The sequence below is a fragment of the Populus nigra genome, chromosome 10, assembly GCF_951802175.1.
Source record: "Populus nigra chromosome 10, ddPopNigr1.1, whole genome shotgun sequence".
Lineage (NCBI taxonomy): Eukaryota > Viridiplantae > Streptophyta > Magnoliopsida > Malpighiales > Salicaceae > Populus > Populus nigra.
Genome location: NC_084861.1, coordinates 15,106,811 through 15,122,530, shown reverse-complemented (window position 1 = coordinate 15,122,530; position 15,720 = coordinate 15,106,811). Strand labels below are relative to the sequence as shown.

The following is a 15,720-nucleotide window of genomic DNA, read 5'->3' as shown; positions in this document are numbered from 1 at the left end:
GTAGATATTCATAGGTGTAAATACTTTCTCAAAGTTTATTGATAATAATACTTATTTTAAATACTTAATCTAGCATTTAATTTCAAGAGATTATCAATGGAAAAATAATTTAAAAAAGTGAAAGGACACTTGTATAAAAATCATGAGTTTGGATGGATTTATTTTATTAAGAAAATACATCAATATAATATTTATATAAATCAATATCCTTTGGATTGAAATGGGTTTTGTTTGATATTTAACATAATGCATGCAAAAATACTTGACGCAAGCTGTGCAACACATCTCGTTTTTGTTTTTTTTCACTACGGTTTATGCACTTGCCTGTGTTAGCATCTTGTTTCCTCCATCAACCACATTTATCATATAGCTGTTATTCGGTCAACTCTCAAATGTAAAGGTCATTGGATTAATTATTTGTACAACGATTTTTTTTATTCTATATATATATATATATTATTTCTATCCAGCAGGGTTTTAATCAAGCTAGATAAATAATTAAAATCAACAAAATCTGATTAATTGGAATCGAATAGCTGTGTTTTAGCTTAAAAAAGACAAAAACAAATGAACAATTCCAATTTGGCACTATAAAAATATTAAAAACCGTCTTTCCCCGCGGAATTTTAACAGAATATCCACTGACACACCAAAATATCCACCAACACTCCAAAGCGTTGACTTTTCAATAGTTTTCCACTCTCTTGCAAACGTGTAAGGTAGGCTCCACACACACACACACACACACACAAAAAACCCAGCAGTGATACTCTTGGACATCACGGTGTCATCGTTCGCAAGTTGCTGGACTCCAAATATTGTCCAATATATCCAGGATTTTTCGGAGGAAAAGTTCTCTCTTTCTCTGCCTCTGCCTTCTCTGCCTCTGTTTCTGTTTCTGTTTCTGTTTCCATAAATAGAAAGGAGAAGGAATCCAACAAAACAGCAACAAAGACAAACCCTTTCTTGTGTTTATCAATGGAGTCAGGACAGGGAACTGTGACATGCGGGTCATGGATCCGGAGACCCGAGAACTTGAATCTTGCTGTGCTTGGCAGGTCATCGAAGAAGAAAAATTCTGCCTCTCCTTCTGTTCTCGAGATCTTCTCTTTTGACACCGAGACAACTTCTCTCTCAACCTCTCCTCAGGTTTGTTTCTCCTATACCCTTAACGACATGTCGTTTAAGTTGTCTCTGTTCCGGAAAAGGGAGACCCTTTTTTGTTTCAATATTTTTGGTGCCTGAATGGGTTTATATATATATTGATCGTGGGTTGTTTAGGTAACTTATGTGTTTGAAGAAACAGAAGGTGAACTGGTGACAATTGCAGTGCATCCAAGTGGAGATGATCTTGTGTGTTCTTCAACTAAAGGTGGATGCAAGTGAGTTTCTTGATTAATAATTTTTCAAATTTAATTCTCTACGAATTAATGCATCGAAGAATTTTTTAAAAGAAAATCATGGCTCTGCTGTTTTTCTGACATTCAAAAGATTGTGACTTGGAAGTTAAAAATGCTTGTTTGAATTCCCTCGTTTATCGGAAAGATAATTTCTTTTTAAGTTGAATGAGTTCAAAGAGATTCTAATTTGTGTGTGACTTGAATGTGTATTTGTCTGTTGAACAAGTTTTTGTAACATTGGGTTGGTTTGTGTTGTGACATGCAGATTGTTTGAGTTGCAGTGTCAAGAAACAAATTTAAAGTTGCTAGCCAAAGATTTACCTCCTCTCCAAGATGTTGGTCCACAGGCATGCATGGCTTTCAGTGTTGATGGGTCTAAGTTTGCCACTGGTGGGGTGGTAAGCTATAATTTGTGATTTAAACAATGGTTAGCACCAGCTTGCTTTTGGTTGTGTTCCAAACGTCTGTGTGTACAGCTGATATGTAGTATGGTGTCTTTTATTTGATCAATTACAGGATGGGCGTTTAAGAATTTTGGAGTGGCCAAGTTTGCGCATCATTTTGGATGAACCAAAAGCACACAAATCTGTCAGGGATATGGATTTTAGGTTAGTGTTTCTTTCCCACTAGCGTCCCATGTAATAATTTTCTATGTGCTATGTGAATGCATATGTTGATAAATGAGAAATACAATGCATCCAAATGCCTGTCAGTGTATTAGTAACAAAGGTCAATGGTGTCCCCTCCAGTTTCCCATCGTCAGATGTGCTTTTTAAGAAATAAATAAAGGCTTAGCCTGTTTTTGGAGGTTTTGTAGAAGAATCTTGGGCCATTAAAGGGTTATTGTTTCTCCTTCAATCCTAGCTACTGAAATGCATGCCTTTGTTTGTTTATCATATTCTAGCCTGGATTCAGAGTTCCTAGCGTCAACATCTACTGATGGTTCAGCAAGAATATGGAAAGCAGAAGATGGTTCACCTGTGGTTTCTTTGACTCGCAACTCAGTATGTTTTATTTAGTGTAGGGATTTGTCATGTTGGGTTTCAGATTTTGGTTGGATCTTGTTGCCAATATGGTCTATATTTGCCTGCAGGATGAAAAGATTGAATTGTGCCGCTTCTCCAAGGATGGGACAAAACCATTTTTATTTTGTGCTGTGCAGAAAGGTGTCCTCATTAGCATCAATGTAGCTTGTCATTTTATTTAGGCATATAAAAAATCGTTCTTAACTTGTGAATATTGTTGATTCAGGTGATAAAGCTGTCACTGCAGTTTATGACATAAGTACATGGAATAAAATTGGGTATAAGAGGCTACTTAGAAAGCCTGCTTCCATCATGTCTATCAGCCTGGACGGGAAATATCTTGCTTTGTAAGCACTCTCCATTTACCCTTTGAACATTTGCAATCAATTATCTAGGTTTCTGCAGTAACTGAACTCATTTATTTTTATCCTTGTTTATCGTTCAGCAGACACAAATCAATTTCATTTTATCTTTTTTCAAATCTTTAGCCTGAAATCCATCAGTAGTGACCCAATACCTTCCCTCTTCATTGTGAAATGGCTTTGCACAGCTCATTCTCTTAGTGAAAAAGAGAATTCAACTTGATGTTCAAATATGTTTAGGATAGGAGTGCAAGGTTGTCGAAATCCTGCTCTCTTGCTGACTGCAATGATCCTATCGAGCAAATTTGTGGCAAGCTGGCAGTATAGATTGCTTGCAAAACTGTGAGGACCAGTTACATTAACATGTATTTTTTTTCTTTTAATTCTAGAGGAAGCAAGGATGGAGACGTGTGTGTAGCGGAAGTTAAGAAAATGGAGGTTTCCCACTTGAGTAAGAGGCTGCACCTGGGTACTTGTATCACGTCACTAGAGTTCTGTCCCAGTCAAAGGTAAGGTTCATCCACGCCTTTTGCTCTGTAATTATAGATGATCAGCTTCATGGTACAAGGACCCTTTAAATGTTTCTTCTAGCGCACAAACTTTATTTTCACCTTTTCTTAATCCTTTTAATCCTGCAAGTATAGTTTTCTTCCTTGGCATCTTTGAAGCACAAGTGTCCCAGTCACCATTTTGTGGTTCCAATTTGTATTATTTAAATTGCAAACTATAGGAGATTGTTTATTCACCTCTGGGTTTTTCTGCGCAGGGTTGTGCTCACTACTTCCGATGAATGGGGAGCAGTGGTGACTAAGTTGAATGTTCCTGCAGATTGGAAAGGTCTTTTCTCTCACTCCCTCACTCACACACACTATTTACGTTGTGGATGCACGCATCCTTAGGAGACTGATCCTTCCTCCCTCTCCTGTGCAGAGTGGCAGATATATTTACTGCTAGTAGTACTATTTTTGGCATCTGCTGTTGCATTTTACATTTTCTTTCAGAAGTCTGATTCATTTTGGAACGTTCCACCTGGAAGAGATCAACCTGGGAAACAGTTCGAAATTTTAGATCCACAGTACTCTGAAGATGCATTTGGGCCTGTAGATATGTGAACAATTTTTAGACACGGTCACCAGAAGTCATGGGTTGTATCATCATCGTGTTACAAAATAAACACTCAGTGAAGTAGTTTAAGATTCTTCATTTGATCCATTGCAACTTTCAACTTGATCCTTTTTTGGAAAACGTTGCGCAGTTGAGGCTGCTTCTCTTTTACTCGAGTATCTACAAGAAAATGCCCCCCCGGGCTTGAATTTAGTGAACTAGCAGAAATTTAAACAGGAAAATAAAACTCAGCCTTGTTTTGGACATGGAAATATTTTCACGAGCGGTTCCTTCAAATAATCAAAACCCATCTCTATTCCTGAATGAAAAAGGCTAACATCCATGCGGCAGAAAGAAAGAGGTTTGAAGGAGGGAGGCGAGTGGGGGCTCTGATTTCTGACAACGAATAAATATTATTAATGAAGAATTTTCAAGCACGTCTTGATAGTACTTCAGGATCCATCCGCTAATGATCTCGATTTCTATGCAATGTGAAGGTGCTCGTTGCATGAACATGAATTACCTTAGTTGTATATACTGCCAGTATGCTATCTGAAATGTTCCAGCCTAAAAACATATAACTTGTGACGTCATATATGCCAGAGTAAAGACTTGAAAGATTCAGAAAAAAAACAACATTGAATGTAGATGACCCCCCCCCCCCCCCCCCCCCCGCTGCAAGGATCGCGGAGGCCATTGGAGAAGATAATGTTGCTGCCAAACCTCCCGAGCACCTCTCTAAAATGCTGCAATTTCACATTGCAGAAAAAAAAAACAGAATGGAGCTCATATCAGCCTTTAAATCGCTACTATGAAAATGCATAAAATCAACTGAAATTTCACACACAGTTTGAACAACACATGACCGCCATAGAAAGTTGTTATCCAAGGAGGCCTAGGGGGGGACTCCAAATTTGCTTTTGCATTCCTCAATTTACTCCTTCAGATCAAATGGTCTGCTAGAAGCCTAGAAACATGGTATCATTGTTACCACGACCAATCGGCATCACAAGTTCGCTACATGTCTATCAAACACCAGCAGAAGAATTAACTGGTATTAATTATGTGATTTATTATAATGCTGGATGTTATAATTGCAGAATTAAATTAAACTTACCCGCCAAGTCCAGCCATCCAGTGTTTCTGCTGAAAAGAATGCGTCTAGATTATAGCAAGGCTTCTCGGAAGTAAGCAACGATTCCAGAAAATATCTTGTCAAGTACATCACTTCCTTCTGGAGCTGAATCAATACCTTTGCAAACAGGGTCAACTGGGTATCTTGGAGGTCTATATATTGAAGCTGCTACTGAAAAGAAACTGTCCAAAAAGTTTTTCAACTCTTCAGCAGCATCCAGTGGTCTGTTAGCCATAGTTAGAGGGAGTTATGGGTTAATCGATCGGAAACTAGCATAACGAATTGAGTAAGCAATTAAAAGCCATGAGAAGTGAAAGACTTGGATGGTTAAATACATGCAAGTATTGAGCTTGTTTTGAAGGATAGCAAGACCATTTGCTTTAGCAGCAACTTCATCAATTTCAGACCATGACTGTTTTATGGTTTCTTAGCACCTCTCACTCGAATCCTTCATGTGGTCAGAAAATCAGACCCAACAATTCAAAACATTCTCTGGGGTAGAAATTTAGAGAGGAATACGAGGATATTATCTAAAATAAAGAACTCGGGCGGAAGACGCTAGTGCCCCTGGTGTGATGTGAGGATATTTCAGCCGAGACCAAGCAGCAAGCACTGTAGCAAAAACAAATGGTGATCAAATTGTGTTTCTATATTGATTAGGAGTACTGAATTTAGTGGATATTCAAAATAATTTACTTCCTCAATCCTCCGTATGATCCTCCAAAAACCATAACTGGGGTGGAGTCGGCCGGATATTTTTTCTTAATGTGTAGGAGCACTTCAGCGTAATCTGGTAAAGCTTGAGCAGAGCTGAAGTATCCGCGGAGATTTGCATCTTTTAGTGCTTCGGGGATTGATTCTCCGTAGAGACGATGCTGCATTGGAAATTATAGGTGAAAACGAAGCATTAATGTTCAACCTTTAATCTCGGTGTGCGAAAGCCGACTAATTAAAACCAAAAACAAAATAATAATAATAATATTTTAGCCGAAAGGAAAGATGGATTTCTCTAAGAATTTTTCTACTCACCTCTATGTACACTTGTAAAGCACCAAATCGAGCTACATTATCAGAGAGGATTCCTATAGAACCAAGATCATCATTCAAAGAGGATTCCTCTCCGAGATAGGCAAATATTGGAGCCATTTTATTGGCACTCCTCCGATGCTAGAAGCTCACTACATATCTAGGCCGAAAGCCTTGTAACTTTCAGGCCTTAATCGAAGTGATCGAGTGTTTAGTTATAATAAAATGTTTTAAACACCTGATCCGATGAGGCCAGAGAATCAACCTTAACTTTTCCATGGTGATTTCTTGCACCAGAAGGCCCTTGCACTCCAAGTCTTGGTATTTTTTATGGTGAAACACAAAACACACGTGTTGGAAAGAAAAGAAAATATATCAGTCATGGTGAAGCACAGAACATTTTGTAGTTTAGTTAACGTTGTTCTTTGATCCGAATCTTGATCGATTAAGATGACCCTGTCCATGTTAGACAACGCAGCTTTCACGTAACTGTTGCCATGAGCAATGGCTCGAGGGCGAAAATACAGCTTGGACTGTTCAAAGTCAGCTCGAGTAAGCTTTCAGTGGGTTATCTTGTTAGATCCAATTTTGAAGCTCAGGCCATTACTATTTTTTTAATCAATTTAAACTCATAAAAAAATAAAAAAAAATCATATTTTCTTAATTACCATCCAAACTCTTGATAGTTCTTGGAATTAGTCTACCTGAACATGTCATTGTTGATTACAAACTTATATATCCAATCAAATATATCTATATATACAGATATTATCTTGAAAAATTTACTTTTCAGAATAATTATTATTTTTTATTTAAGATCCAATGATATTTTCAAAATAATCTTCATGGATCAGCAAGGGTAAACCTATATCTTTAATATATTAAAAAAATATATATCATTTATGATATTGACGAATTATTATAAAACTTGATTTAGAATAAATCTAATACCCACTTCACATGGCATTAAAATTTTAACATAAATAGGCTACAGCTTAAGCCTAATTACACCATATGAGCTTGGATCAAAATTACCTTCTTTTCCTGTGTTGTAGGCCCCAGTTATAAACATAGAAGTACTAAAAAAAAACAATCAACCAATTGAAAAAATTAGAAAAAATTGATCAAACCAATTTAAAAATCATAAAACCAACTCGATTTGGTTCGATTTTAATTTTAAAAACTGAAATCAAGTAATCAAATCAGACTCAATATCCCCTTTTCATGTTGAAAACAACTGTCAAATGTTTATTTTGTGTTTATTAACTGTATAGAAAATAAAAAGTCTTTAATACGTGCCAATTATTATATTTAGACAAGTTTGTTACTGTTGAAATTAGGTCGAGATTATCCATCACTAAAACTTATTGGGTCTATGCTTGCATGTTTCAATGAAAAAATGTTTGTTGTAACTTTATGTATTCACCTTTATTTTTTTATTTGTTAGCCATTGTTTTCTAGTGTGATGCTCACAATACCTTTTCTTTTGAAAATATAAAATATCAGAGAAGTAACTAACACTTTAGTTAGTAATACAATAAAAAAAAGTGATTAAGAGATTATATTTTCCGGTTATAAAAAAATTAAACTTGACCGAACCGAATCGATTCTCAATTTAGTTTGATTTATTTTTATAGAAAAATTTAATTGGAATTTCAGACCTCACCCGAACCAAACAAGATCATGAACACCCCTATTAAACCCTATCACGGATAAGAAAAATTAATGGCTATTTTAGAGAGTCCTTCAAAAAGCAATCCCTTTTCATTCCAACCCAAGTAAAACGAGGTAATAGTGCATGTAGTCCCTTTATTCTCAATTTTATTCATTTTAATCCTTCTATTGTCTTTAGTATGATCCCTGGCCCATTATTCTTCTCTTCAAATTAGTTGGCTAATCATAGTCATTCGGTTTCCATAGGTATTTCTTATGTTCACGGGCCTCCCCCAGGCTGTCATAAGCTGCTATTGTGTGGCTTTCTCCTGAGGCATCACCCTCCTTTTATTTGAAAAAACATGGTGGTCATAATTTTATTTCAAGAGGTAGTATAATTAATTAGATTTTAAATTTATTTTTTAATAATTACAAGTTTGAGTTTTTTCAGAATTATTAAAGATTTATATGATCGTTAACTTCAGAAATCGTGAAATTAATCAAAATATATGTAAGTTAACTCAGATACCTACGTTAATAAAAAAAAACATTGTGTCCATGATATTAGATCAAGTAATTATTTGCTCGAGAAATTTGTATTGCATACCAATATCATTATTTATGCAATAATAACATGACATGTCTTCCATAACAGTTAAATAATTATGAGATAAAAAGTTTGAAGGATGCTGCGAAGAAAAATTATCACAAGGTCCAAAATAAAATAAAATAAAATTGTAGAGGTTCAAAATAAAATAAAATAAAATTACAGAGGACAACATTCACCACCAACATGTCAAACCCGGTTAGAAAACTAAGAAAAAAAATCTAGTCACTAAATCAATTATTTTATTAAAATTATTTTGTTTTAATAACTTTATTTAAATTTCTTTATAGTTAATCTTGTCAAGTTTCGTATACTCAATCTATTCGGTTTTGATTCTACTTAAATTTAAAGCTATTTTTTTTAAGATTATTTTTATTTTTAATATTAATTTATCAAAACCATAAAAAATACTCAAAGTATCATTTTAATTTAATATCTAAAAATACCAACAAAAGCCGTGCCATATACTCCTTCGAGTGGTGAATTTCTTAGTTCAGCCCGCTGGGTTGGGACCTGTCTAAATAACTATCAACTCAGATACGAGAAGTCCGCTCTTACTTCACTCCACTCTCTCTCGCACAGATATTTTTTCTTTCTGCTTCTAATGAACTGTCGTCACTGTCTCCCAAGGTCTAACTACACACAACCTCTGAACATTTCTTTCTTTCTTTTCCTCATTTTCTAGAATCCCTTTTCTTAATTTCTTGTTTGGTTTGCAGATCATCCTCTGCCTTGCCTTTGCAAGGCTTCAATTTTTACCAAAGAAGACCATCTTCACCATCATTATTCTCTCTTAACATGGCTGTACATTCTCCTCCTTTAGCATAATTCACGTTATTTTTTTTTTTAGTTTTTCTTATTCTCATTATGTATGAATTTCTTGATGCAGGGAACCAAGAATTCTAGTGATTTGCGGTTACGTGTAGCTGTGAAGGTACTAAAAAGCAGCTTCCGATTCGTTTTTTTACATTAAGTTAAAGCTTCTTCAATCTCTTTGCTTCGTTTTTTTACATTAAGTTAAAGCTTCTTCAATCTCTTTGCTTTGCTCTACGGCTTACTATTTATTACTTCAACCTTTTCTTTTTGGTTCATTTCTTTTAATTTTCCAATTTTTTTTATATTTGTCTGTTAGAAATTCTGAATAACGTAATGCTAGTTTTATCGAAAATCTTTCTTGAAATATCTCGAGGGAGAGTCTCAACCATTAGATTCGTGGGACCCACGATGAGATATTTATTGTGGGATTTTTCTGTGAATTTTTTTTTCCCGGGAAGAAACTTTCTGTAGAATCTTGTATTACTGGCAAGAATTCACATATTAGATATTTTGGAGTTTAAGGGTTTTTTTGGTACGTGTTTAGGAGATATTTTTGAACTTAGTATTGATTAATATTCCTTGTCCTTCTTTTTGTCCTTTCTTATAAAGTTTGCGTTTCTTAATGATATAATTTTTGTTTTTTGATTGTGACGTTGAATAATTCCTAGAGCAAATTAAAGTGATCCCATGAATCAAGAGGCGGGAATTGATTCGTGTTGCACCTTTTGCTGTGTGCGTGGTTTGACAGCCAAAAGCTAATATAATCAGTAGTTTCGATGATAACTAAATGATTCGGGCGATAATTGATTAATTGTTTTGTTTCTGATAATGAATGCGTTCTTCTGAGTGGTTCATCTGCTGCAGTTTGTTGAGTTTCAAAATTAAAATCTTTTCTAATAGATGATTGTTATTTGATGCTGTTGCCTGTAGGCAATTCCCAGCTCACCATCCAGTGCTGAGACGAGCGGTGCTGATGCTGAGGAAGAAGAGGAGAAATCTGAGATATACAGTCATAACATGACTGAAGCTATGGGGGCTGGTAAGTTTGATGCTGCTTGTGGTTGGAGAATCGGGTTGTGATGTTTTCTATTTGAATAGACTGTGTAATTGTTTGGATTTTTAAAGTGTTTAAAGTGCTTTAAGAGCTAACTTTAGTTCCATATGAGCAAATTTGATTGAGCTAAATGTTTGTTCTAATATATTTTTATACAGTTTTGACCTATAGGCACGAACTAGGAATGAACTATAACTTCATTCGTCCAGATTTGATTGTCGGATCATGCCTACAGGTGATTCTCATTTGTTAGCTTCGTCTATGAAGGGATTCTATTCCCTCTGAAATGCTCTCTGATTTTTTGTTTCCCATATTGTTTTCTAATTACTCTTTTCAAATTTCTAGACTCCTGAAGATGTTGACAAGCTTCGAAAAATTGGAGTCAAAACCATATTTTGCTTACAGCAAGATCCAGACTTGGAGTATCCTAAATAACTTTGTCTTCATGATCTGATGGAAGCTTGATTATTGTTGCTTACATGTTATAAATATGGTCATCGGTTACCAAATGCAACTGTTGAGCATTTGAGATCAAGCAAAAAGAAGTGTATGAAACACATTGTAATTCTTTCACTACAATTCCAGATATTTCGGGGTAGATATTAGTGCCATTCAAGACTATGCCAAGGCATGTGGTGACATTCAGCATTTGCGGGCACAGATAAGGTTAGTCATGTCATGGAGAAATCACAATGTTAACTTACCAAACCATAACAAATAAACAATTGGAAAAAGAAACATGTTGGTTAACATTTGACTAATTGCATCTGAAAAAACAACATTGGAGATTACATTGTATCAATGTTTTCATCTATTTTGGACTGCTATATTCTCACTTTCTACTCTCTAGAACTTCAATTGTTGTCAGAAGAAGTTACTTAACTTTCTCAGCCAGGGATTCATTTGTTATAGTGCAAACTTATTCTTCTGAGTCACTTTCTGTACCAGTTGAATTTCTGCTCGCTTCACTGTTTCTATTGTAAGAACATAAAAGATGTTGTGTGTTGAAGGTGCAGCAGTATCTAAAGTCTACAGTTATACATGCTGCTGTTTTTCTTTTGATACAGCAGCTAACATATCATGTGACAGGGATTTTGATGCATTTGACTTACGGAAAAGGATTCCAGCTGTCGTCAGCAAATTATACAAAGCCATAAATCGAAATGGAGGTGTGGCATATATACATTGCACTGCCGGACTGGGCAGAGCACCTGCTGTTGCGGTATGCATGTGATCTTATTCTGTTTAACTTTTCTGTTGACACCTTATGATATGTTGCTGTACACCTCAGCTTCCCTGCATACATCCTCTCCCTATCTTCTCATGAAGCCTTCTCTCATGGTTTTCCTTACCTTGTGCTTTTGTGAGGCACTACAAAGTTAGGTTTCTTCTAATTCCACACTTCAGTAATTAGATTGAGTTAAATGAGGGTTTTCCGTAAATATTTCACATTTTCAGCCATAATTTCATGGTGATAGTTTTTCAAAACTCTTCACCATTTAACTGAGCGTTTTTCAATGAATTACAGATGGCATACATGTTCTGGTTTCAGGGCTACAAGCTCAGTGATGCCTGTGATTTGCTCCTGGTAATTTTTTATTTGATTCCTTTTGTCCTCCATAAACAAAAGTTATGTGTTGATAATGCTTTCCCTAAAATCATTGTGAAAGATCCATGGCTCCATGCATGACAGGTTTTCAAATAAATATCATTAAGATGTTGATGAATTGTCAATTTAATATGTTTTTCCTAACTTGAAGAAGTTTTAGGGGTCAAGTTCACGGAGCTGTACATTTAGTGCATGACTACATATACCTGGGTGACTTTGCAGCATGAAGAGCATGATTGCAGGACTCGGAGCACCCCCAATTTTTTCTTATCAAATTGTAAACTAGCCAGTATAAAACAATGGGTCAACTTTGGTAATGGACAGCTTATTTAGGGATATAAATTGCCTATCTATTCTACTTTTCTAGCATTGTAATTGACAGATCAGTTTAAGTATCCTTCCGACAAAAGATTTTGAGCTATACAGTGGACCGTCAATGGATTTACTTGATGCAGTTTTTAGTGCTAGCAGTGACAGGCTCAACACTTGATGGGGACCATTGTGCATTTTGAGATTCATTGTTGAAATCATGCATTTGGTAATTTTGAGATTTACTTGGTTTGCGACAAATAGGATTCCAATTTAAAATAGCTGATTAGTGCCATGTTTTGGTGACTGGGAAATTAGCTTGACTCCCTTTTAGGGAGTCGAGTCTCACAACCTCTCACTCAAAGGAGCATTGGTTCCAATGGTGCTAGAGCCCTATTGGTAGCTGATTAGTAACTTTGTAGCATCTCATTGTTTCTTGTCATGCAGAGCAAACGCCCGTGCTTCCCAAATCTGGATGCTATCAAAAATTCAACCGCAGATATAGTGAGTCATTTCCCCTTTGCATGTACTATATGCATAATTGCTCATGGAGCCTTTACCACGGGTTTTCTTTCTGCATATTGCTTTTTTCTTTTTGACTCGGTCTTTTTTTCTTAATGACTTGCATGTTTAGATGCCCATGTTCGTGAAGATGAAATTTGAATTTGCATGGTATATAAGGATGCTTCCTGAAGTGCAATACCAATTTTTGGTGTATCAACTTTTCAAACTACCCGTAATATAAAAATTGCTGCCTGAATTCACCAGTAACACTAGCTCATAAACACTACTCCCTAAGAGTTCATTTCTCAGTAGTAGAGTTTGCTGGCATTTAAATATAAGAAAAGGAATCAATGTGAAAATAAGGATGGTTACAGAGGCCTAGTTTCTTCATGTGATCACTAAATTAATATATTTTGTCTATCATTTGTTAAGTATTGACAAATTACTGCAAACTATTTATTTTTCTCTTATCTGAAAGCTTACAGGCCTTAGAAAGAAGCTTGTCACTTTGAAATGGAAAGATGACAAGTGTTGCACAGTGGAAATTTCTGGGCTTGACATTGGATGGGGCCAGGTACGTGATGTAATAGTTGATTTAAAAGCTCCTGCATAGTGATGATCATTATATACTGTCTTGAGATGCACTAACAGCCATTTCACCTATACTTTCTGGGAGTTGGAAAGAATAAAACATCTAGATTTAATTCGTTCAGCTTTCTGGGCTTGCTTTCGGTAGTTGAGGATTGATTTGCTGGCTGTGACCTGATTTCCACATTTATGGAGATGCGAATTTTAATGTCTTAAACATTGTTATGCAAATGAAGCAAGTCTTGATGACAAGTTAATACAATGGATACAGCAGTTTTTGCATTATGCTTAAGCCATTCCAACATTTTTACCTGGTATTTATTTCTCTTTCTTTCTCCAGAGGATACCCTTAGAATTAGATGAGGAGCAGGGTTTTTGGATTCTCAAGAGAGAATTGCTGGTAAGTTTTTACTTTCTCTGGTAATACAGATAAAATGCAGTTAAACTTCAAATTCTCTGGAAGAAATTGGCATCAGCTTTTTTTTTCTTGCCTGCATGCCTCTTGTCTCTAGTTTACTGTCGAAAACTTTCCTGCACTTTTGTTGACATGTGGCAACATGCTGGTTCGAGATTTAAATAATGATTGGATTATGATGTTAAATTGTTGTGCTGAAGAAAAGCATCTTGAATAACATCTGTGCTATGAGCCAGCCCCTACTAAATCGTGGTCCCAGTCCCTAATATTTGTGAATCTTGAGAGTTCATTTCTTAAAAAATTCAAAATTTATGCTACTCTTATAGATAAACTGCTATTAGCTTTAAAGGTGCCCTAAAATCAACCCAGCATAGATGAGGAAGGATCCTGTCCGTTCTCACTGTGCACAGCAAGGCACAGCTAGTTACTGAAATGGGTGCAGATACAATATGTCTATTTCAAATTAAAATCAGAATTTTGTAACCATTCTTTCTTCAACAGGAGGGACGCTATGAATACAAGTACATTGTTGATGGTGAGTGGACCATCAACAAACATGAGCTAGTTACCACTCAGAACAAAGATGGCCATGTCAACAATTATGTTCAGGTAAGTAAAAGCTCTCCAGATTTTATTCTATTGTTATCATTTTCTTTTGCTTGGGGGAGATGGGAGAAGGGCGCAGTACCTTAGTGGATAGGAAATGTTAAAGTGCAATGGTGTTTTGATTTTTCTTTGTGGAAGGTCTTTCCCCCGATAAAATATTATACTCTAGGATAATTTGGTTTATAAAGATTCATTATCATGATTCCATGATATTATTCATGGCAACCTTCAAACATTGGTGCCGTCTTCAATTATTGTTCAGGTTCTTGATGATGATACAGACAGTGCTAACGCTGCACTACAGAAGAGTTTAACCGGTGATGATCCAAATCTAACCGGAGACGAACGGTTGAGAATTAGAAGGTTTCTGGAAGCTCTTCCTGAAGATGAAGGGTGAACTGGAAATAAAGCCTGTAGAAGCGGTCAGCATATATGAAGATACAGTGAATACTTCCAATAGCAACAGATGCTTGTATCTTTATCAGTTTATTGTACAGTTTTTATCGAATTAATAAACTATCAATAAAGCAGCCGCTATCCATTTCCTCTCTCTTGATTTTACAGGGGTGAGTGCTGTCAGTAAGCTAAATACCAACTAATTTTGCAGGATCTCAGTTCCGCATTTTCAAGAAGTTATTCAATATTTTCAGAACTTAAATCTTTTAATTTTTTTTCTTGCCTTGCTTTCATGTAGGGCCTCCTACCCTGAAATGTAAACTCTCCTATCTTCCCTTTTTTTACTTGCATCAATCAATTAGTGCTAACGGAAATTGAGTAGTCATTGACGTATAGTGTAGGGATAAGGATTTGGTTTTGGAAAGCTGGGGTCCAAAATGCCTTGGTGTCCTCGGATAGGTCGGTTTGGTTCATTTGGGTAGGATATATATTTTTTTAAAAAAATAAAAATATTCATAAAATAATATTGTTTTAATTTTTTTAAAAAAAACAACCTTGTTTAAAAAAGATCTGAGATTTTTTTTTACTGTTTAAGATCATAATAAATATTTTTAAAGTGTTTTTTATTTAAAATATATTAAAATAATATTTTTTATTTTAAAAAATTATTTTTTACATCATTACGTTGAAATATAAAAAAAATTCAAAATTTATTCAGCTTTGTTTGGAACACAATATTAAACAAGAATTTTTTTCGATAAACCAAGTGGGGCTAGGTCAATAACTATCTCTCAGGTCACCGAGCCAGAAAAAGCAACACGACATGATTTTGGTATTTAGGATCTAATTACTGTCGGTTTGTTCTGGCTACCCCCACCATCTTCAATATTCAACATGCGTGAATAAGGTAAATAGTCTTTTTTTTTTGTTTTATTTAACATGGTTGTCCCGACCAGCTTACACGTATTTCGACTCATCCTATAAATTTTGAAATTAATAATCATGTAAGCCTCCAATAATTATTATATAAGTAATTACAAGACTTGAATGTAAAGCTATAAAAAATACAAATCTTTCAATTTTAAGCTTTATTGGATCACCATATAGATGG

General features: G+C 35.4%; 2 protein-coding genes and 1 pseudogene across 3 annotated transcripts; 2 read left to right on the top strand and 1 right to left on the bottom strand.

Annotated features, from left to right (window-relative positions):
• The first annotated feature begins 763 nt into the window (after positions 1-763).
• On the top strand, positions 764-4,062 carry LOC133704625 (SEC12-like protein 1). The gene is made up of 10 exons (XM_062129507.1): positions 764-1,149; positions 1,282-1,382; positions 1,666-1,798; positions 1,917-2,008; positions 2,305-2,404; positions 2,494-2,566; positions 2,652-2,772; positions 3,177-3,296; positions 3,554-3,624; positions 3,718-4,062. Exons 1-10 carry the CDS (start codon positions 979-981, stop codon positions 3,897-3,899), a joined length of 1,164 nt encoding a protein of 387 aa, XP_061985491.1. The 5' UTR covers positions 764-978; the 3' UTR covers positions 3,900-4,062.
• Positions 4,063-5,057: 995 nt separating this feature from the next.
• Positions 5,058-6,172, bottom strand: LOC133705779 (uncharacterized; annotated as a pseudogene).
• Positions 6,173-8,783: 2,611 nt separating this feature from the next.
• On the top strand, positions 8,784-14,763 carry LOC133704646 (phosphoglucan phosphatase DSP4, amyloplastic-like). Of its 2 annotated transcripts, XM_062129535.1 has the most exons (14): positions 8,784-8,942; positions 9,032-9,116; positions 9,202-9,246; positions 10,059-10,167; positions 10,341-10,417; positions 10,528-10,604; positions 10,768-10,848; positions 11,272-11,404; positions 11,711-11,770; positions 12,548-12,604; positions 13,083-13,178; positions 13,533-13,592; positions 14,109-14,216; positions 14,476-14,763. In XM_062129535.1, the coding sequence occupies exons 1-14, from the start codon at positions 8,917-8,919 to the stop codon at positions 14,608-14,610; spliced, it is 1,149 nt and encodes a 382-aa protein (XP_061985519.1). In that variant the 5' UTR covers positions 8,784-8,916; the 3' UTR covers positions 14,611-14,763. The 2 variants fall into 2 exon arrangements, with proteins under 2 accessions (XP_061985519.1, XP_061985520.1); XM_062129536.1 differs by lacking the exons at positions 8,784-8,942; positions 9,032-9,116; positions 9,202-9,246 and adding an exon at positions 9,801-9,860.
• The last annotated feature ends 957 nt before the right edge of the window (positions 14,764-15,720 follow it).

Coding starts and splice junctions, on each gene's coding strand:
- LOC133704646 (XM_062129535.1), top strand. CDS start 8,917: ATGAACTGTCGTCACTGTCTCCCAAG. Junction 10,168..10,340: donor GACTGAAGCTATGGGGGCTG/GTAAGTTTGATG, acceptor ATTTTTATACAG/TTTTGACCTATAGGCACGAA. Junction 10,849..11,271: donor CATTTGCGGGCACAGATAAG/GTTAGTCATGTC, acceptor ATCATGTGACAG/GGATTTTGATGCATTTGACT.
- LOC133704625 (XM_062129507.1), top strand. CDS start 979: ATGGAGTCAGGACAGGGAACTGTGACATGCGGGTCATGGATCCGGAGA. Junction 1,383..1,665: donor TCAACTAAAGGTGGATGCAA/GTGAGTTTCTTG, acceptor TGTGACATGCAG/ATTGTTTGAGTTGCAGTGTC. Junction 1,799..1,916: donor AGTTTGCCACTGGTGGGGTG/GTAAGCTATAAT, acceptor GATCAATTACAG/GATGGGCGTTTAAGAATTTT.